General features: G+C 35.8%; 1 protein-coding gene across 10 annotated transcripts in view; it reads left to right on the forward strand.

Moving 5' to 3' along the window:
* The window catches only part of Dym (dymeclin), a 424,183-nt gene that overhangs the window by 104,145 nt on the left and 297,240 nt on the right, over positions 1–22,798 (forward strand). For all 10 annotated transcript variants that reach the window (XM_021236605.2, XM_087189093.1, XM_021236606.2 and 7 more), the window contains exon 7: positions 22,289–22,414. In XM_021236605.2, the coding sequence (XP_021092264.1) occupies positions 22,289–22,414 (126 nt within the window). The remainder of the gene's footprint in view (positions 1–22,288; positions 22,415–22,798) is intronic.

A 22,798-nucleotide genomic window follows, 5' to 3' on the forward strand; every position in this document is an offset into this window, starting at 1 on the left:
GATCTGGGAAAAATGAAATCAGAAATAATTACTCAAATAAAAGCAAAGATTTTGCTCATGGTGCAAGACATGATTAATAGATCTAGAGAGGACACAGATAAGAAAATAGAAGATCTGAGGAACGTGATGGAATCCCAATGTAGGAAACAAATGGAATCCATAAAACAGATACAAACAGATTTCCAAGAGATTAGAAACTCCATCGAAAGTCTGTGCAGCAGAATGAACCAATGTGAGGATAGAATTTCAGATATAGAAGATAAGATTGCAGTTAGTAACCAGGAAAAGAAAAATTGCTTTAAAATTGTAAGGGAACACAAGAAATCCATCCAGCAGCTGCTAGATGATGCAAAGAAGAATAACATAAGACTGACTGGAGTCAATGAAGAAAGAGGAGAGAGTGCAGATGACATGAAACAACTGTTCACAGAAGTGATGGCAGAAAACTTCCCAAGCAGGGGAAAAGAACTTGACATACAGATAAGTGAGGCATATAGGACTCCAGCTAGCCTTGATAAAAAAAAATCTACACATAGGCATATAATAGTTAGGATTCCAGAAATCCAACAGAAGAACAAAATTCTACAAGCAGTGAGAGAAGAGAAACAAATCACATAGAAAGGAAAGCCCATCAGAATCACAGCAGACTTCTCAATGCAACCCTCAAGGCAAGAAAAGCTTGGAGTGATGTATTTCAAGCCCTAAAGGAAAACAGTCTCCAACCCAGATTGATGTACCCTGCAAAACTATCTTTCAAAATTGTTGGAGAAATAAGATACTTTCATGATAAAGAGCACCTCAGGAACTTCATGAATACCAAACCGGCACTCCAAAAAATTTTAGACAATACCCTAGGAAAAGACAATGAGGATCACAACCCCAGGAAACCCAGCAGAATGAATCCATTGGGCATGACAAATTAAACACCAAGGGGGAGAATCCAACAAAAAGAAAAAGTCATGACAAGGCTTTTAAAACTTTGAACTTCATCTCCCTGATGAGTGTATAATTCAATCTTGTTATTGTACTGATTAGTATTTTTCTGATTCTAGAGTTGCACACCATTCCTTGTGCTATACTGGCTATTTGTCATCTTCTTATGTCTACATTTTAATTGGGTTGTCTATTAATGAGCTCTAAGAATTCTTTATATATTCTGCTCATAGGTTATATGCATTGTAAATATGGTCTGTTTAAAGACTCCTTTTCATTTTAATGATGTCATTTAAAGTTCTAAATTTTGATGGAATCTCATTTATCAATTTTTTTCTTTTATACATCATGTTTTCTGTATCCTAGATAGTTCTTGCCTACCCTGAATTCATAAATATTTTCCCTTATAATTTCTTCTTAAAGTTTTATACTTTTAGGCTTTCTTATTTAGGTTCGTAGATTCCTTCACGTTATTTTCATGTATGGAAAAAAAGGGTTGAGATTAATTTTTATATATGGATACCAGGTGTTCTAGTGCCATTTGCTGAAAACACTATCTCTTCCTTGGCTCTTGAATTGAGTTTATATTCTATAAAATGCTAATGTTAAACAATCTTTCAAAACTCAGTGGACCATATATGTGTGGTTCTATTTCTAGATTCTCTGTTTTATTCCAATGATCTATATGTCTTTCCTTACACCAACACTGCCTTGATTACTGTAGCTTTAGAAGAAGTCTTAAAATTAGGTACTAATCGTCTTCCAATGCTGTTTTTGTTTTTGTTTTTAACTTTTCTAGGTCCTTTGTACTCCTACATAACTTTTAAATTTCAATATCCAATTCTTCATTTATAGTAAGTATACACAGAACTGAATTGTTATATATACCTTGTGTTTTCTAATCCTGCTAAATTCAAGTACAAGTTCTAGGGGCTTCTAGAGATTTCTTACTGTTTTTCTCTGTAGATGATCATTTCATCTACATATAAAGATTTTGCCTCTGCCATGCCAATCCTATCCTAGTTGTGTCATTTTATTGCCAGACTATTTTGGTGGGGACTAGGTTTCAAAGTTTAATGGACAGATAAAGAGTAAGCATATCTGCCCTTGTTCCCCACCTTAAGGAGAAAGTATTGTATCGTCTTCATTCATAGAAGGAGTTTTTGTTGGAAGTATGGAGTACATGTCTTTAATCTGTTGAGAAGGTTCTGTTCTACTTCTAGTCTCCTAATAGCTTTTACCATGAACAGCTATAGAATTTAGTCCAATACTTTTTCTCCAACTAGTGACAGGATCATATGGCTTTCTCCTTTCCTCTGTTAAAATGATGACTTTTGGGGGTGGATCTTCCAATGCTGAACCAACACTACCATCCCTATAACAAAACCACTTTTTACATTCTGCCACATCTGACTTCCAGTAGTTTGTTTTGTTAAACAAATTTCTATCTATGTTCATACTTTTTTCTTGTATTATCTTTTTCCAGTTTTAGGATTAGCACAATGTTGATTTCCTCAAATGAGGGGAGAAGTGTTCCTTCTTTTTTCTGCTTTAATTGTTTGATATAATTTATCAGTTAAAATGTTTATGTGCCTCTGTTGTCATATAGGTAGGTTTTCCAGCTAGGAATATACTTTCTTTAATAGGTGCTATTCAAATTTTATATTTCCTCCAGAGTTAGTTTCATTAATTTGTCTTCCAAGGTACTTGTTAGAAGTTGTCAAATTTATTTCAAAACAGATTTTTGTAATACGCTTTCTATATCCTTGTAAATTCTGTAAAATCTGTGGTAATGTCTCCTAGATCTCAATATTGTAATTTAAAAAATGTATAACTGATATTGTGTAACAGGAAGAAAAGGTCTAAAAGAGCAGGGGAATTGGGAGGGGTAGGGGAAGCGAATAAAGGGAAAGGAAAAAAATATGAGAAGAGGAAAAAAATGGAAACAAGGTCTTTGCAAATAGGCAAGGGTGGAGGGGGTGAAGGGAGGGCAAGGGGAGGGGAAACAAAATAAGAACCAAGAGACTCATGTAATGGTACAAGACCCTAATGATGAACGTAACTGTGTTTTATACCGAAAATGTACCAATAAACTTAATGGGGGGGGGAGTATAAAAATGGGAAAAAAAAACAAAACACAAGTATTTGCAAAGAGTAGGAAAAAAAATTAAAGAGGATCAAAAGAAAAGAAAAGATAAAAACAGACTAATAATACTAATTTTGCGATTAAAAAATAACGAAGATGAAGGGCCTCTTTCAGGGTATGTCTTTGCTGTTACAATAGACAACGTGGGTAAGCAGTGTGCAGATATAAGTTAATGAGTCTCAGCAAGTTAGTCGCAGACTGTTGATGAGATTCAGGCAGATTTCTGGCTGAAAGTCCCATGTTGAGCTCCCTGTCCTCCTGTAGGGTTGAACTCTGCAGAACTGTATTGCAGGTTCCAGCTGCCGTTCCCCTGAAGATAGTTCCAGTCCTGATGGGAGGTGAAGATGACTCCAACTTACCCAGTACAGTGGTCTGGTGGTCCAGTGTCCTCTGCGTCTTTGTAGTGTGGAACCAGGTGGCTGTATAGAGAAGAGGCCAGAGGAGCGGGGGGCGGGGTGGGTGTCTAGTGGATTGCTCCCTGGACTCGTGACCTTGGTAGGGCATCTGCAGGCCTGCCTCTCTGCAGCGGGCTGATTCGGAGTGTTCCGCGCGACTCGTGCCCTTGATACAGCATCCGCAGACCTGCCTGTCTGTAGCGGGTTGATTCCCGGAGGAATTCTTTTATCTCTTGCCTAATATGTAGACCCAGTCATCCATCATCAAAACAATAATTTCATGTTAAGGAAGAAGAAACCATTTAGCAATATTAAGCATATGATAGGCACAGAAATAGGTTAATTTCCTAATAAGAGATCTTACAGGTCTCTAGAAACCAAGTTTAAGGGATAAACGATTTTAATGTAACCTGTGTGTGGTAGACACAGGTAGTTGACCACTCATTATTTGTTCTCCCTTCCTGTTTTTCATATTTTATTTCTGGCCTCTTTCACAAAGCATAGGTTTCTGTTTCCGGCCTTCTTTGAAGTTAGATGTGGACCTTGAGATATAGAGGCTCTCCAGTGAGATTTCTGGATAAAGCTGTCAATGAGAGCCATCTCTGTGTTGTATACAGCCTTTTTGAGGGCTGTCTGGAATGTGGACAAGGTCCCCCCCTCCCTCCCAGGATTGAACCCAGGGCCTTAGCACTGAGCTACATCCCATCCCCAGCCCTTTTTGTTTTTTATTTAGCTAAGTTGTTCAGGCTGGGCTTGAACTTGTGATCCTCCTGCCTCAGCCTCCCAAAGTGCTGGGATTATAGGTGTGGACCACCATGGCCTGCTGAAAATTCTGTTTTGATGTCACTGAGCTCCTAATTCAAAGTCAGCAGCTAACAGTCCCCCTCTTTTATCCTACCTAGACTTATGTAACAAAAATAGGGCCTTATTTGTTTATGCTGCTGTAACAGGGTTTATGTCCTTGCTGCTTAATGCATTTTCTATGTGATTCAAAATGTCTAATTTGTTACTTGTAAAGCAATGATTCTCAACCTTTAAAAAAATTGTTTTCCCTAAAAAGGCTTGTTTGACATTTCTTTGATCATTACCTTTCTCGATACTGAATTCTCATCTTGTTTGTGCCCTTTGGAGGACCACAAACCATTCTAGTATCTGGGACGTTTTTCATTCCCCAAAGAACCAATTTTCATCTCTATTGAGAATGCATATGTTAAAGAAATTATTTTTGAAACAACAAGATAGATTTTAAGGTTTATTACCATCCCCAAATAGAAGTTACTTGGGGGATGTGGTCAGAAATGTGCTATCTGCCTTTGGCCCAAAAAGGAGAGAGAAACATTTGTGAGGAGATGTGCTCTTGACCTCTGTTGTACATAACTGTAGCACCCAGAATTTTATTAGAGATTTAGAGGTGAGAAGCACAAAACCCTGTTGTTATTTGCTGTGGTGATGTGCAGCTTAGAAAGGGGAGCTGAGATAACTAGGAGTCATCTGTTAGATAAGGGTTTGGGGAACAACTTGCCACTGAAGTTGAACTGTTGTGAACAGACACATGTTTTTATGCCCAACATTCTTTCTTTCCTTCCTTTCTAGTGGAACTCTCATTTGCATGGGATGGCAGTGTGTGACCAACTTAGTTTTCAGACACCTTGGCAACTCCATATGGCCATGTCATATAGTTTGGGTCAGTGCAGTAAAGTGTGAGCAGAAGTCATAAATTTGCACACATGTCCCTTTCAGGCTTTGCTCCTTGCCCTCTCCCTCTCTCATCCTGAAATGTGGCAGTAGTGTTTGGGCCGTTTTGAAACTATGAATGTCAGTGTTACATGCAAAGATTAGTGTCCCAGGTACATGGGATTATTAATGATGTTTATGAAACTGTTATATTGTTCCTGGACCCCTTATCTTTGGATCCTTCTTAAATAAAAACAACAAACACCTACTTTGATTAAGCCACTGTGGTAGTTTCTGTTACATATGGTCCGATGAGAGGAGGGGAATTAACCTATATATTGTCTGTTTTCTTTGTCATAGAAAGTAGGATGCTTCCTTTGTTTTTTATTTAACTTAGAATATTGCACATCTAATAACATTTTTATTACCAATATCATTGATTTAATATATATCCTAAATGAGTGCATTCTTTTTTTTCTCCTTTTGCTTTACTGGTAAAATGTTTTGGTGAAGTTAAGGGGTCTGGAAATAGTAGGTGACTTTAGATAGTAAATAAGCTGTGAACACAATGAATGGAGTGGCTATTTAGACACTCTTGAAGAGTAAGTGGACAGTGTTGCAATATATCAAACATTACATGTTTTAGTGTGTTTATACTTTTTAAATGAACTGAAAATGGACAACCAGATGTCTTGTGTTATGTACACTCAGGTTTAACCAGCTGCCGAAACAATTTATGATTTAATGTTCTTGGAACTCCATCTTACAAGAAGATTTGTCTTGGTTATGGTTTCCATGTACAACCAAACTATTCTTTAAATTAAGTGTCGTCTACTATAACCATAATATAGTATTACAAATCAGCTTATAATTTAAGAGAAATATAAATATATGAAAATTAGGACTGGTTTCAAACCTGTACCTCATCAGTCTCACTATAAACTTTTCACATTTAACATTGGCATATTGTACCTGGGCTGAATTAGCAGGTGAATAGCAAAGAATGTAATTTTTGTAGCCATGGAGAGTAATTGAAAACTACCTTAAATATTTCTTATGAGATGTAATTAAATCATTCTATTTTTGAAAACAAAGAATTACCAGGGACAAACATACATGTATATGCATGTATATGTGTATGATATATGTTTAATGAGAAATCTACAAATTAAGTACTAATTGATACTTTATTATTAAGAGAGTAGTATCAGTATTATTAAGAGAGTAGTATAGTGGTTTAGATAAACTCCTAGAAGTTCATTACAGTGAGCTTTGTGGAGTTCATTTATGGTGAAGATTGACTTATAACTAGTTAGTGACTCCTGTTTTTCAGTCATTTTGATTTCTTGATATTGTTAGTTCTTTGAGGTATTAATCTTCAAAGTGAAATTAAAATTGCTCCTCTTAGGCCGGGGATTTAGCTCAGTGGTTCTGCTGCCTGCCTCGTAAGCGCAAGGACCCGAGTTCGATCCCCGGTACCAAAAACAAAAAATTGCTCTTCTTTCAGGAATCCTTCTGTTATTAACTCTGTACTGCTAAGAATTTATATATTTAAAATAAAAATTGTCATGCAAGGCTCATGCCTTGACATTTTTCAGTATATTTGGGTTGGTCCCACTCGAATTTAAACGAGTCTTCCAAAAGTCAAACTCTGCCTCTAGTTTTATACCTTCTCTGTGATCTCAAAGAAAAGAATATTAAAGGAGTAGAGTAAGATACTTTCCTCAAGAGACTAACATAGAACATAATGGAAAGAACAGAGTTAAGTAGACCAGAGTTGAAAACCCAGAACTTAGTGAATTTGTGAGACTGTTGGTTCTCACAGCATCACTGCAAAGATTGAAGTAGATCTCTTTGTCTTTTTACCTGTTTTTGTTGCTGTTGTTTGTGTTAAGCTGTTGTGTTAGCTGTACATGATGATGATGTTGTCAAGTACAAGTGCTATGCCTTTTCTCCAGTACTGCAGTGGCACCTCAGTTCACACACTTAGTTTTCTCCCCGATTCTAGTCAGAAATTGAACTGGATGAGAACCAAATCAAATTTCCCCATAGGGTCAACATTGAACCTAACCAGTGAATTTGATTTGGTTCTTGTCCAACTTGGTTTGCAACCAGAATTGTGGAAAGAATCAAGTATGTGAACCAAAACACCACTGTGTTCCCTATGAAGTATGCTTAGAAGATGCCTTTCAATTGGCCCCTGACATGCAGGCTCTCCCTCTGAGATCCATTTATGTGTTCTCCCTTATGAACTTGTGACCTTATAGAGGACTGGGGCTCAATCAGTTCTTTCCTGGCCTTTATAGGTTTTTCAATTATGATTTAATCTGAGAGAATCTTTTCTAGTTTCATAATTTAATAGTTGATAAAGACAAGATTTTTGTGATCAGTTGCTGTAACTTGTTTTCAAAGTGTGTGTGTATATTTGTGTAGTGTGACTATCTACTTGTTGAGTGCAGGGAGTGGCTGATATTTCCTGCTCACCTCCTGCATGTCACTCCATTGTGGTTCAGCCTGTACCCTTGATAGTGGGGCGTGTACCAGCTGTTGTGTGTCCAGGGACTTTGCCTTTCTTCTTGTGTTTTGAGTCTCTCTTCTTCAGATATTTGCATGGTTCATTTCCTGTCCTCTTATCCTCTTTCTTCTGTTCAGAAGCCTGCTTTTTAGAAAATAGGTTGCTCTGAGTACCTTAAAGTAAGTCCTCTCATTCTCTGTCCTTTTCATCCTTTGTCTAAACACTTAACCACTACTATTCATGTTATCTGTTATCTCTCGTGGTGTTGGTATTTCTCCAATAAAATTAGAATGAAAGTTTTATGGAAACTAGGACTCTTGTTAGGCCAGTATTTGTTTTATTTACTGCTGTATTTCTGGTACTCAGGTTAGCATGGCACATGGTAGAATCTAACAGATACTGTTGAATGAGTAAATTAGTAGGGGAGCAACTTAGTCATTGTGCTTGAACCATTTTGTGTTTTTCTTAGCTTCTAGTCTATACAGAAATATAGTATTGTGCTAAGGCATTTTCCATTGTAAGTGTCATGGCTGAAAACCCTTTGCAGTTGTTACATTTTCTTATAAATACGTTTCTCACATTTATAGTAGAAAGAAGCTACTAGAACTCAAAACATCTGACAGTGTTTAAAGAGATGATAGATTACTTGGTTATAAATGCTGGGTAGTTTAGGGTCATTTAGTTTAGATACTATTGATTTAATATTTAAGTTGCTCCCAGTATAATAATTTCTTTTTAATTCAATTAATCCTCAAGATATATATGGTGAATAGTCTATGTGTTTATACTGTACTAGGCCCTGGACATAGAAATGTGTGACTCTTGAAGAGCTTAGAAATGGATAGATGTATAGAAAGATAGTCCAGTAAGAGGAACAGTTGATGAATACCATGGTCATTTGGAGCCATAGTGATTAGCAGTGGCTAGGTCATTAAAGAATCAGAAACGACCTGAATAGGGACCTCTTGGGGGTGAATAATGTGTTTGAAGAATCACAAGTACAGTAATTTGAGTATAGCAGGATTGGGAAAGCTATGTTGTTCAATGGACCAGAGACTTGAATGTCAGAGGACCTAAAATAATGTATAGGGTCCTCTGTTTATTAAGATACAACAGAGTATTTTTTAGAGCTATTTTTCTAAAATCCATTTTGGGAATACTTGGAGAGGGATGAAACTGACTAAGAATCTTATTTCTAAAATTCAGTGTGTCCAAGGATTTTTGAAATGTAATAAAATTATATAAAATGGATGTTTATTCAACCCATAGTCTTTAGATACTACGTTGTGGAAAATTTGAATATTGAACACATTTCTTTTGGTGCTAACAGTGAGTAGGTGGTTGAAGAACTGGAGGAATCATAAACAGTTTCTTTATGAAGTCTCTATTTTGGATGAGAGTGAAGGTACTAAGAGGCCTGTGGTTGGCAGTGAAAGGCCTAACTATTGGGGAAAGGCCTTTCTGCAGCCCTGCACATTGATTCTCAAAACACTTCCTCAAAGCTAGCATTAGCAGAGGATGTGGAGTGACTACAGCAAGTCAGCGTTTATGTTTTAGGGGCTATATGGTAAACACCTAGCACACTTTTCTGGATGAAATAGATATTTGAGACATTATAAGCAAGAGATCCAATAAACATGAGATGTATGAGGCTGCTGCTTGCTGCTGGTCGCACAGCATGTTAAGTGCACTCGAAAATAACAAGAGTATAATGTAGTAAATTGACTAACCACTAACATAGTTGTTTATTATCAGTATCAGTTATTATGTACTATAAATAATTGTCTATTGTGTACACTTTTCTACAACTGGGAATGCAGGTTTGTTTCCATCAGTATTACCACAAACAGATGAACAGTGTGTTATACTTTGTCATGATTGCTACAGTCTCAGAAGGTGATAGGAATATATCAGCTCCACTATAAACTTACGGGACCACTATGTGTATGTGGTTCATCATGAACTGAGATGTCACTGTTTTACCACATGACTATTTAAAAGCCATTTCTAACTTTCAGTGAAGTTTTAGTGATGATTTTTAGTTCTCAGAAACTTGCTTTGACTTATTGTTCCTCATTTTATGAATGCAACATTTTGAGTTGGCATAATTTTGCCAACTTTGGGCACCCACATGCCCACCATAAATTCTGTAATTGCTATAATTATGATATATTTGCATTATTATCATCTTATTGAGCTGTCAGTGTACCTTAAATCTTGTTTTTTAAGGATATTTTTAGAAGCTCTTTTTTGTGTTGAATTTTATTTCAAGAAGATCTGTGGCATATTTTATTTAATTAATTTATTTTTTTTTGGTACTGGGGATTGAACTCAGGACCTTGTGCTTTCAAGGCAGGAAGCAGAACCACTGAGCTAAATCCCTGGGCCCTGTGGCTATATTTTAAATTGTTGATGCATTTTTACATATGAAGCCATGAAAACATGAAATATTTCTGTGACCCATCCATAGTTGTTTTTTTTTTTTTTTTTTTTTTTGGTACCAGGGATCAAACTCGGGTCCTTGCGCTTGCACAGCAGGTGGCGAAACAACTGAGCTAAATACCCAGCCCCATTCATAGTTTTTATGTGTTGACAGATAAGGTGATTGATAAAGGTAATAAGTAGAAGTTCTGAGACTAGGTCAAGGTTTCTTGACTCCTGATCTCCAGGCACTTTTTTTGTTGTTAAGATTTTTTTTATAGGGGATGGGGTTTAGGTAGGTGGTACTTAGCATGTATAGTCTTTGGGTTCAATCCCAGGAACTAGGGGAAAAAATGATTTACAAATGAGGAATATTGCCATGTCTTCTATTCATTAACCTTTAAAATTAGCCATCACTATTATTAACAATGTCTGTAACACTGATGCCACTTTTTAGTCTCTCCTTGTATTTGATTTTTAGAATCTCCATATTGGCATGGCATTGATGTTTCTAAATTTTATTCTTAATCCTTTGAACTTGTCAGTTGTTTTTATTAAACTTAGATTCCATTTACAGTGTCATCAGGTTTCTTATCCAATAGTAAGTCAAAGGAGCATGTTTTTTCCCTCTGTATTCATTGACTTTGCCCTTAGCCAACACTAACACCCATTTCATGAAGGCTTTTGTCTTTATCCAAGTGTTCCACTCTGCCCTAGCAAAGCAGTATAAGGTCAAGGTGCCTGTCTTTTCTTTCTTCACACAAAATTAATAACTTGCTCCAACAGTAGTTTGTTCCAGGACATTTCCAGACCAGATGGTGGAAAGTTCTTGGAATAACATGGTAGCCAAAGCAACATTTTGGCTTTCTAAAGTTGACTTTATTTTGGTGATTGTGTAATGAAAATCTTTTGAAGATTATACAAGGACATTAAAACAAGAAAGATCTGTTGGCTTAAAACATTTTTCATCTTTTAAAAATCACCAAACTCAGCATGGTAGAATTTTGGTTTCTTTCAGGTATTTGCCTCTCTGGCTCATATCCCTAATTATTAGGCATTTAAGACAGCCTAATTAATATTTTTAATTTTGTTTACACAGAACCTTGAATTCTTGTTTCTTGAGCATTGTAGAAACTTCCATCAAGAAATGACATTGGAGATCATCTTGCCCAATGTGCTTATTTACAAATAAGAAAACCAAGACCCAGAGAAATGGTTTTGTTGAAGTTAACAGAGTTAATGGAGAACTAAGAAATAGATCCTGGCTTTCCTAATTTTGAGTCAGTGACTCCTACAGCATACCATGTGATTTGAGTGACTTAGCTTGTCATTTGCTTTTATTTCAATATATCATCAGATTTTAAATGGTAAAAGTTTACTTTTTAATATTTGTAACAATGTTCTATTTTTAGTTGAGCAATTTAATTTTTATATTCAAACCCTATTATATAAAAGTACACTTGAATGATCTTCCTCTTCATCGTTTCTCATCTTCTCAGCCTTCCCCTGTGCCTCCATAATTAACTATGATTCTTAGCTTATGTATCTTTTGGAATCTTTAATGCACATATATGTGCAATTAAGAATATAGATTCTTATTTCATCCAGTTTTCATACACAGGTCGGAAATTCTACATATTCTAAAACAATCTACCCTGTCTTTATATGCCAGCATTTAGAGGGCCATTTGTTTTAAATAAGAGCTTTGTTGTGATATAATTAAAGTATTCAAAAATTAACCTTTTCAAAGTATACAACTAGTGGGTTTTTTAAAAATTTAATTTTATCCTATTCCCCCCTCAAGCTCCCTCCCCTCCCTATGTACAAAAAGCTTTGTTTCCATTTTTTTCTTTCTATTTTCACTTTTTTTTTTTTTTTTTTTTTTTTTGGTACCGGGGATCAAACTCAGGACCCTGAGCCTGCAAGGCAGGTGGCGGAACCACTGAGCCAAACCCCCGGGCCTATTTTCACTTGTTTTATCACTTCCTTCCTTTCTCCCTCCCTCCCTCTTCCCTTGTTCCCCTTCCCATTTGAGCACTTTCTTCCCATTCCTACCATTCATTGTACATCTCAGTTCTTATTTCCATGTTCAGTTTCTCACACCAGAGAAACAATGCTGTATTTAAACATGTGCGTTTGATTTATTTCACTTAAACAACTCAGTGGTTTTGAGTATATGTTCACAAAGTTGTGAAACTCTCAACACTAATTCCAGAACATTTTTATTTCTGCCAAGAGAAATCCATAACTATTATCAGTCACTCCTCAGTTGTCCCCATGGGAAATACCCCTTCTCCCCCAGCTAAGCTCCTGGCAACAGTCTGCTTTCTGTCCTCATGGATTTGCCTGTTCTGAACATTTTATAGAGATGGAATAAGGTCTTTTTGTGTCTGGCTTTTTTTGTTCTTACTTGTTAGAATGTATTCAAAGTACATCTTATGTTGTCTTATGTACCAAGACTTAATTACTATTTAGTACTGAAAGGTATTCCATAGTATATACCACATTTTGTTTATTCATTCATCAGTTGATAGACATTTGGTTTGGTTTTTTTTTTCTTTGTTTTGGTCTGATGAATGACGTTGCTGTAAGGTGTGATCAAAACTCACAGTGAATGTTTACATTAAAAATTTTTATTACAGTAAAAGACACGTTGCCATGAATCCCCTTCAACAGATCCCCTCCTCCCTTTGAATGTACTTATTCCATTGTTCTTGCCACTCTCTAAAGCAGTTCTGGAAGTCCTCTTTCATGAGTATCTGTAGTTGCACTGTTATAGCTACCTCAGTGTCCTGAATCGATTCAAAATGTTTACCTCTCATGGTGAAAGAACCAGAAGTTGCACAGTGCCAGATCGAGTAAATAATGCTTTAGAAACCTGCCTTTCTGTTGGATGGCACTCAGCAGCAAAGGCATGAAAGAGGACTCCAGAAATGCTCAAAAAGTGGCAAGAACAATGAGATAAGTGTGTTTAAAATGAGAGGGAGTATTTGTTTCTTCGTTTTTTGAGACAGGGTCTCGTTATATGGTCCAGGCTGGCCTTGAACTCACTGTGTAGTCCAGGTTGGCATTCAGCTTTCTAACTCTCAGAGATCCTCCTGCCTCAACCTCCCAAGTGCTAGGATTACAGATGTGCACTACCACACCTAGCCTTCTCTCTCTCTCTCTCTCTGTTATTGTTTCTCCCTCTCTCTCTCTCTTTCTCTCTCTCTGTTGTTGTTTTGTTTTTTGAGACAGGGCCTTGCTGTGTAGTTTAGGCTGGCCTTGAACTCACTGTGCAGCCCAGGCTGGCCTTGAACTCTGGGCAGTACTCATGCCTCAGTCTCCCCAGTGCTGGGATTACAGGCATGTGCCACCACACCTAGCAAGAGGGAGTATTTTGAGGGGGATTAATGGCAGTGTTTTTACTGTAATAAAATTTTTAAATTTAATCATTCACTATATATTTTGATCACACTGTATGGGAAAATTCATGTATAAAGCTTTATGTGGACATATGTTTTTAGTTCTTTTGGGGATGTATCTGGGAGAGTAATTGCTAAATCCTGTGTTACTTTGTATTTAACTTTTTGAGCAACTGCCAGACTTTTACTGTGGCTTTACCAGTTTACAGTCCCACCACCTCTATATGTGGGTTACAATTTCTCCACATCCTTTCTTATTCTTCTTTAAAAACTGCATAATATCCCATTGTAGGTCATGTCAGAATGTGTTTAATCATTCCCCTCTTGGTGGACATCAGGGTTAACTTTTTTTTTTTGCTCATTTTTGTACAGGAGCCCCTATAGTACCTTTTTCTAGGACCCTTTTTATATTAGCAAGATTAGCCCTTTGTGATATGAATTTAAAGTATATTTTTTCTCAGTTTGCCTTTGACCTTTTTTGCTTAGAGTATATTTTTATTTGTGCTATGATGAATTTTTTAACAATTTTAATTTATCGATCTTTTATAGCTTTTAAGGTCTTCAGGTCCTTTAAGCTCTTTGTTGCCTATTTGACCTTATCTCTTACTGTTCTCCTTCTTGAATGTTCTGTTCTAGCATTATTGACCTCTCTGCTGTTCCTTAAATAGTCTAGGCATGTTCTTACTCAGGGCCTTTGAATGAAAGACTCTAATCTTTCTCACTTACTGCTTTTAAGTCTTTGCAGGAATGTCAATTTTTTTGCCAAGGCCTTCCTACTTAAAATTGTAACAATCCTATAGTAGTGTCAGTCCCCTAAATTCATAATTTTTTTCTTTAATAATAAATAAATATGAATCTTATCTTTTTATTCATATGAAGTGGTAGTCGTCAGCTTATAGTTACAGTTATAGTTTATATACTTATAGTTACAGTTATAGTTTATTTATATTAAGTGGTAGTCATGAGCTTATAGTTACAGGCTATTCTACAGAAATAATCAAGAATAACGAATACTGTCTTGGGCAGTGTCACTAAGCTTTATATTGAGTAAAATTTTTTTTGTGAATTGTGTTCACTTTTTATAGTTATTATAAATTGGCTATTAAAGTTTAGTTGGGCAAGGGCCGGGGATTTTAGCTCAGTGGTCTCGTCGCCTGCTACGCAAGCACAAAGGCCCGAGTTCGATCCCCGGTACCAAAAAAAAAAAAAAAGTTTAGTTGGGCAATGACTGTCCAGGTAGAGATGGCATTTCCTAGGTTCCCTTGCAGCTAGATGTGGATGTACCAGAGGAAGTGGTATAAAATCAACATTTAAAAAAATCGCTGTACTGGGGATTGAACCCAGGCATTATGCTGAGCCACATTTCTAGCCCTTTAAAAAAATTTTTTTTTAAATAATTTTGAGACAGAGTCTCACTAAGTTGCTAAATTAATCAGGATGGGTTCAAACTTGGAGTTGTCCTGCCTCAGCTCTCTAGAGTGCTGGAATTAAATGGAACTTTCACATTGTTTCATAAAAGAAATGACTTGCCTTGGAGTGCATTTTTTTCTCTTCTCTGGTGGGACATGATTACTGCAGCAAACTTGGATGTACATGCCAAGGATAACAGAGCTTCTTTTCCAAGACAGGCCTCTGGGTGATCTTGTTAGATAGATCCTGCTTGATTGGATTGTTGAATGGCAGATAAATAACTTTGATCTTCTTTAAAACACTCTAAGATTGGATCTCTTTGTCACAGCAACTTACCCTGTTACTTATCCCACCTTTGAACTCTTTGTCTGACATTCATGCCTTTTTTAATTTCATAGCACTTAACACCTTCTAATTTGCTATTTGGTGTATTTATTTGTTTTTCTTTCTAGAGTATAAACTTTGTCATGCTTGGCATAAAATAAATGCTGAATTAGAGTATGAAATGAATGGTTGTAAAATATAAGATAAGCTTATTATAAGAAATTTTTTCCATTTCCCTCCCCTAAAATGTTATGATGTTTCTTGTTTTTGATTTAAACATTAACTTTGATATATTTGGGATTTCTTTGAGGATAGGTCTGAGGTATAGAATCAAGGAAATTTTTCCCTCAGAAGGTTATATATAGAGTTGTCCTAACATCATGTAGCAATATCTTTTTTAGAATTGTAAAGAGGAAATCTTATTAAGTTGTATAGCAGTGATTAAATATAAGGAATGAAACAAAACAAAACACAAACTACCCCTTTCCTCAATAGATTTCTCAAAGGGAGAATTGTAGACTCTGTCATCATCATATCAAAAAGAAGATAGTATTCTGTTTAGGCATCCTTTTTGTTTATGTAAAGCTTACATTTTTATTCGTCTTAAGTGATAAGTTGACATGTATGATCTCCTAATCTTTGACTTGCAGTTACAGGCTATCTTGGAAATAATAAAAAATAGCAAATACTGCCTTGGGCAGTGTCATTAACTTATAAAGCCCAAGTAAAAATTTTTTGGTGTTGAAATGTGTGTTTACTTTTTATGATTATTACAAATTAAGTGTCTGTGGTAGAATTATGTCTTTTCTATGAATTTCTATATGTAAAATCTGTAAAATACGGTTTAAATGTCTGAATACTTTTAATGAGAATGAGTCTGTAACTCTGTGCTTCTCTAGCAGCAAAAAATTTAACTCACATCTTTGATTAGCATGTGTGGCTAGCTCACATTATTTTTCCTAGTTGCATATAGCTTTTACTTTGTTTAAGTGACAGGGGAATAAGTAAGAAAATTCATAGTTGAAATAAGATTAAATATAATCATCAGACCATTTCTTTTTTTTCTGGAAATTTCCCAATAAAGATAAGTGGCTTGAAAAAAATGTTTCTCCCTCATTTTCTTTGTACCTCTTTACCATTTAAAAAATTAAAAGTAAAAAAAAAAATTGTCACTTATAATTTGATATCCTAGGATTGCAGTTTTTATTTTTTGCATGCTATCATTTGCTTGTATGTGCATTCACAGGCACACTTGCTACCATAGGCAGTGCTCTCTTTGCTTGACACATCATGAAGAAAATGTTTCAGTAAAGTATGTTTCAAAAGCAAGAAGGATAACTTGTTTTATGTGGCCAGCATGACCTTGTATCAAAACCTAACAACACATTACATAAAAAAGAAAATTGTAGACTGATAAATCTCATGAACATAGAAACAGATATTTTTTTTAAAATCAGAAAATTACATCTAGCAGTATATGAAAAGACATCAGAAGCAAGTCAGGCTTATCTCAGAAATGCAAGACTGTTTAACACATGAAAAATCAATGAATATAATTTGATGTACTGATAAAACAAATCAGAAAATTATCTTAGTAAATGTTGAAAAGCATTTGGCCAAACTCACCATTCAATCATGAGAAAACCTCAGATTAGGAGTAGAAAGATAAAGGGAATCTACAAAAAACCTGCAGCTAACATTACATTTAATGATGGAAAAACTCAGTACTTGACTTCATCTATGATGAGGAACAAGTCAAAGATGTTTGCTCTTAGCATTACTATTCACTGTTGTATTGAAGCCATAGCCAGCACAATAAAGCAGAGAAAAAAAAAGATAAAAGCATAGAGATTGGAAAGAAAGAACTAAAATCATATGAATTTGTTGACTGCATGATTATTTATGTAGAAAATGCCAAGAAATACACTAGAACTTAAAAATCAATCTAGTAAAACTATAAAGTCTGTTGTGTAGTGAATGTTTATCCCCTTCTCTCAATTTATATGTCAAAACCACATGATAGTGTTAGGAAATGGAGCCTTTTATATAATTAAATCATGAGAGTAGAGCTCTCATGCATGGACTCACTGACATTTTCAGAAGACATAACAGAGTATGCTCTTATCTCTCTGCTCTCCACCATATGAGAACATACTGAGAAGGCTGCCAGCTGCAAGCCAGGAGGAAAGCCCTCACCTGGGAACCAAACTGGGTAATGCCCTGATCCTGGGCTTCCCAGCCTGCAGAATTCTGAGGATTGTTTGGTGTTTAAGCCACCTAGTTAGTCTATGATAATTTGTTAGAGTAGCCCACATTAAGATATTATACAAAAATCATATAATAGCAGCAGTAAATTGGAAAATAAAAACTTTAAAATTCCATTTAAAAATAAGAAACATGAAATTGAAGTAAATTTAACAAATACATCTGAAACTTGTATATTGATAACCAAAAACATTCTCAGTAAAGCCCAAGGACTTTAATGTAAACATATATTCATGAATTGGAGGACAAAATATACCATTATCACCAAAACAATCCATAGATTTAATTCAGCATATTTGTATTGGGATTTCTAAATGTAAAAATCATGCTAATTCTAAAATGTAAACAGGAAGGCAAAGAACCTAGAATATACAAAGCCATATTGAAAAAGGATAAAAGGAGTATTTATACTACTTCACTTTTCATGATGTATTGTAAAGCTGCAGTTTTCAAGACCTTGTGATATTGATATAAGTATAGAGAAATAAATCTGACTAGGGAGCCAAGATATGACCAATTGAATTTTTTTTCCTTAAATTCTTTTATTGGTACATTTTAGGTATACAATACATTTACGTTTATCATTGGGTGCTTGTACCTGTACATGATGTATCTTGGTTCTTATTTTTTTCCCCATTACCTGTGCGCCCTTCAACCCCTCCACCCTTCCCTATTTACATAGATTTCATTTACATTTTTTATCTCATAATTTTTCCTTTCCTTTCTTTCCTTTCCACTTCCCCTCCCACTACCCCTACACCTTTGGACCTTTTCCTATTTCAAATTATCAATTATTCATTTTAAACATTTTAATCCTTATTTACACTTTCAGTTTCTCACACTAGAGAAACTATTTGGTATTTACACGTGTGTGGTATTTATTTCACTTAAGAAGATGGCCTCAATATGCATCTATTTAGCTATAAATGTCTCTAGTTTCTCATTCTTTATGGCTGAGTAGTACTCCATTTTATAAAAAAAAACACATCTTCTTGATCCAGCCTCTAGTTGATGGGCACTTGGGCTGCTTCCAAGCTTTAGCTATTACAAACTGTGCTGCTATAAACATGGGTGCACATATATCGCTGTGGTATGATTCTTTTAATTCTTTTGGGAAGATACCCAGCAGGGGAATAGCTGGATCAAATGGGACCTCTAGCCCTGCTTCTTTGAGGTATCTCCATACTGATTTCCACAGTGGTTGCACCAGTCTGCACTCCCACCAGCAATGGAGAAGGGTTCCTTTCTCCCCACAACCCCGCCAGCATTTGTTATTTGTTGATTTCATGATAGCAGCCATTCTTTCTGGGGTGAGGTGGAATCTCAGTGTTGTTTTCATTTGAATCTCTCGAATGACCAGTGATGTTGAACATTTTTTCATATATTTGTTTGCTGCTTTTACTTCTTTGTCTGAGAAATGTCTGTTCATTTCAGATGCCCATTTTTGAATTGGGTCTTTGAATTTGGGGGGTCTGATTTTTTCAATTCTTTATATATTCTAGATCGTAGTCCTTTGTCTGAGGTACAGCTGCTAAAATTTTTTTCCCACATTGTAGGTTGTCTGTTAGCTCTGTTGGTGGTTTCTTTTGCAGTGCAGAAGCTTTTTAATAAGATGAGATCCCAGTTGTTGATTCTTTCTGCTAGTTCCCGTGCTAGTTCATAAAGTCTTTTCCTATGCCAATGTCTTCAAGAGTTCTACCTAACTTATCTTCCAGCAACTTAGTGTTTCTGTCTTAATATTTATATCTGTAATCCACTTCAATCTTAGTTTAGTGCATGGTGATAGGTATGGGTCTAGTTTTAATCTTTGGCAGGTTGAAATCCGGTTTTTCCAACACCATTTATTAAATAGGCTATCTTTCCTCCTATGATGGTGGTTGGCTCCTTTGTCAAAGATGAGGTGGCTGAGTATGTCTGGAGTTGCTTCTGCATCTTCTAATCTATTCCACTGATCCTCGGGTCTGTTCTTTTGCCAGTAGCATGGTGTTTTTTATCACAGTAGCTTTGTAGTATAGTTTCAAGTTGGGGATTGTGATACCCCCTGCCATGGCTCTGTTGCTTAGAATTGCTTTTGCTATTCTAGGTCTCTTCTGGTTCCAAATGAATTTTTGGATTGTTTTCTCTAGTTCTGTGAAGTATATTGTTGTGGAATTTCAGTGGGCATTGCATTGAATCTATATAGTAGTTTTGGAAGTATGGACATTTTCACTATATTGGTTCTTCCTACCCAGGAGCAAGGGATGTCTTTCCATTTTCTTGTATCCTCTTCGATCTCCCTTTTCAGAATGCTGTCGTTTTCAGTGTAGAGGTCTTTTGCTTCCTTTGTTTGATTGATTCCTAGATATTTCATGTTTTTGGATGCTATTGTAAAAGGAATTGTTTCCCTAATTTCTCTCTCAGTGAGTCTGTTATTTGTGTACAAGAAGGCTATTGTTTTGTTGAAGGCTATTGTGTTGACCTTGTATCCAGCTACTCTCCCGAATCTGTCAATTAAGTCTAGAAGTCTTTTGGTGGATTTTTTTGTGTCTTCTATGTAAAGTATCATATCGTCAGCAAATAATGACGATTTAACTTCTTCTTTTCCTATCTTTATTCCTTTTATTTCTTTCTCTTTTCTAATTGCTGTGGCTAATGTTTCCAGACCTGTATTGAACAGGAGTGGTGATAGTGGGCATCCTTGTCTTGTTCCTGATTTTAGCATGAAAGTTTTCAGTATTTGACCATTTAGTATGATGTTGGCTGTTGGTTTTTCATAGATAGCCTTAATCAGGTTAATATAAAGACCTTCTGTTCCAATTTTCTGTAGGGTTTTTATCATGAATGGGTGCTGGATTTTGTCAAATGCGTTTTCTGCATCTATTGAGATGATCATATGGTTTTTGTCCTTGACTCTGTTAATATGGTGTATTACATTTATTGATTTACAAATGTTGAACCATCCTTGCATCCCTGGGATAAATCCGACTTGGTCAGGGTGTATGATCTTGTTGATGACCCTCTGTATTATGTTTGCCAGTATCTTGTTGAGGATTTTTGCATGTATGTTCATTAGGGAGATTGGCCTGTAGTTCTCTTTTTGGGTTGGGTCTTTCTCTGGTTTTGGAATCAAAGTAACACTTGCTTCCAGGATTGAATTTGGGAGCCTTGCTTCCTTTTCAATTTCCTTGATGAGTTTAAAGAGTAATGGTGATATTTCTTCTTTAAATGTCTTGTGGAATTCAGCAGTGAAGCCATCAGGACCAGGGCTTTTCTTTGTTGGTAAATTTTTTATTACATTTTCAATTTCACTCATTGTAATTGAGGTGTTTAGAATTTCTGTATCTTCTTCATTTAACTTTGGCTTTTGTGTATATCTAGGAATCTGTCCATTTCTTCTGTGTTTTCCATTTTTTTAGAGTACAGCTTCTCGAAGTAGGTATTAATGATCCTCTGGATTTCTGTTGGATCTGTTGTGACTTCACTTTTTTCATTCTTAATTGCATGTATTTGCGCCTTTTCTTTTCTTTTTTTTATAAGGTTGGCTAAAGGTTTATCGATTTTATTTATTCATTCGAGAAGCCAACTCTTTGATTCATTGATTTTTTATATTCTCTTAGTCTCTATTGCATTGATTTCTGCTCTGATCTTTATAATTTCCTCTCTTGTACGAGCTTTGGATTTGTTATGCTCTTCTCTTTCTAGCAGTTTGAGGTTCTGCATTAGGTTATTTATCTGAGTTTTCTCTGTTTTCCTAATATGGGCATTCACTGCTATGAATTTCCCACGTAGAACTGCTTTCATTGTGTCCCACAGATTTCTGTATGTTGTACTGGCATTATCATTTGCTTGTAGAAACTGTTTAATTTCTTCTGTTACCCACTAGTTGTTTAGGAGGGTGTTATTCAGTTTCCATGTGTTCGTTGGGGTTTTGTGGTTTCTTATGTTATTGATCTCCAATTTTATTGTACTATGGCCTGATAAATATACAGGGAGTAACTTCAGTTCTTTTACATTTACTTAGACCTGTCCTATGAGCTAGCATGCGGTCTATTCTGGAGAATGACCCGTGTGCAGCCGAAAAGAATGTGTATTCTGATTTTGTGGGGTGGAACACTCTGTAAACATCTATTAAGTCCATTTGTTCAATAACTTGGTTCGGTTCTAGAATTTCCTTGTTATCTCCTTGGAATTAGCTCTGAATAAAGCCTTTTCCTTTTCACAATGCCTTTCCCACTTTGTGGGATCAGTGTTATGGACTGGGCAGCTGGTAATAGTTTCTAACAAAAATATATTTAATAAGATTGGAATAACCTGTTTACTGTTAATAACTTGGTGAATATGCAAAGTTGACTTCGAAAAAATACACACGAGAGACAAAGTATTGTGTGCGCACCATTATTCGGAGTAAAAGAGATGATCAACTTCAAAAGGGAATGTTTTCTGCCCTACACTGACTTCTTCAGTCTGTGTGGTTGTTCTGTACTAAACAGAGATGAACATAGAGGCCTAGAATGGATTTTCAAGGAAAAAACTACTGGTAACTGTTTCCATATATACTAATAAACATGTCCTTCAATAGAAGGCAGGAAAGGGGAAGTACGAAAATAATGGGATATTGGATTCAAATATAAGAGCCAATGACTGGCAAAAGATCTGATACTTATGTTTGGCATAATTCTTATATTAAACATAATAGTTTTTTAAATAATATGAAATTATTGATATGTAGATTTGAATTTTTATTACACAGTTTATTTAGAAAGGAGGAGTATCTTAAATCTTTTGAAGTGGTCTTTATTCTGTTTTCTCTCCATTTCTCCAGAGATATAACATATGAAATATCAGTGGAGGCTATATCAACAATGGTTGTTTTCCTTTCCTGCCAACTCTTCCACAAAGAAGTTTTGCGACAGAGCATCAGTCACAAGTATTTAATGCGAGGTCCATGGTATGTTTCTATTTTACATTTGTCAATGTTCAAATTTCTGTTCTTGTCACCTTACCTGAGTTTTGTCTCATATCTCCAACCAGGCACTTCCTCTGGTTGTTACTTCACACCCAGTACATAAGGGATCAACTTCTGTTTCCTGTCAAAACTATACATCCTCCTTATCCTTTTAGTCCCATGGTTCAGTTACTGTTGCTAGAGGCTGCTTTGTAGAATTGAAACTTTGAAATCATCTTTTTCTTCTTTCTCCTTCATACTTCAAGTAATAATCAGGTCATATTTGTATATTCAAATTGTTTTTGTATCTATCCCTTCTCAACAGTACCTTTGAAACTACAGTTGTTCTTTGTATCCACAGGGCATTGGTTTCAGGGCCCTGCAAAG

Source organism: Heterocephalus glaber, unplaced genomic scaffold, assembly GCF_053883595.1.
Source record: "Heterocephalus glaber isolate CG9 unplaced genomic scaffold, H.glaber_assembly_v1.0 deba00000331, whole genome shotgun sequence".
Taxonomy (NCBI): Eukaryota; Metazoa; Chordata; class Mammalia; order Rodentia; family Bathyergidae; genus Heterocephalus; species Heterocephalus glaber.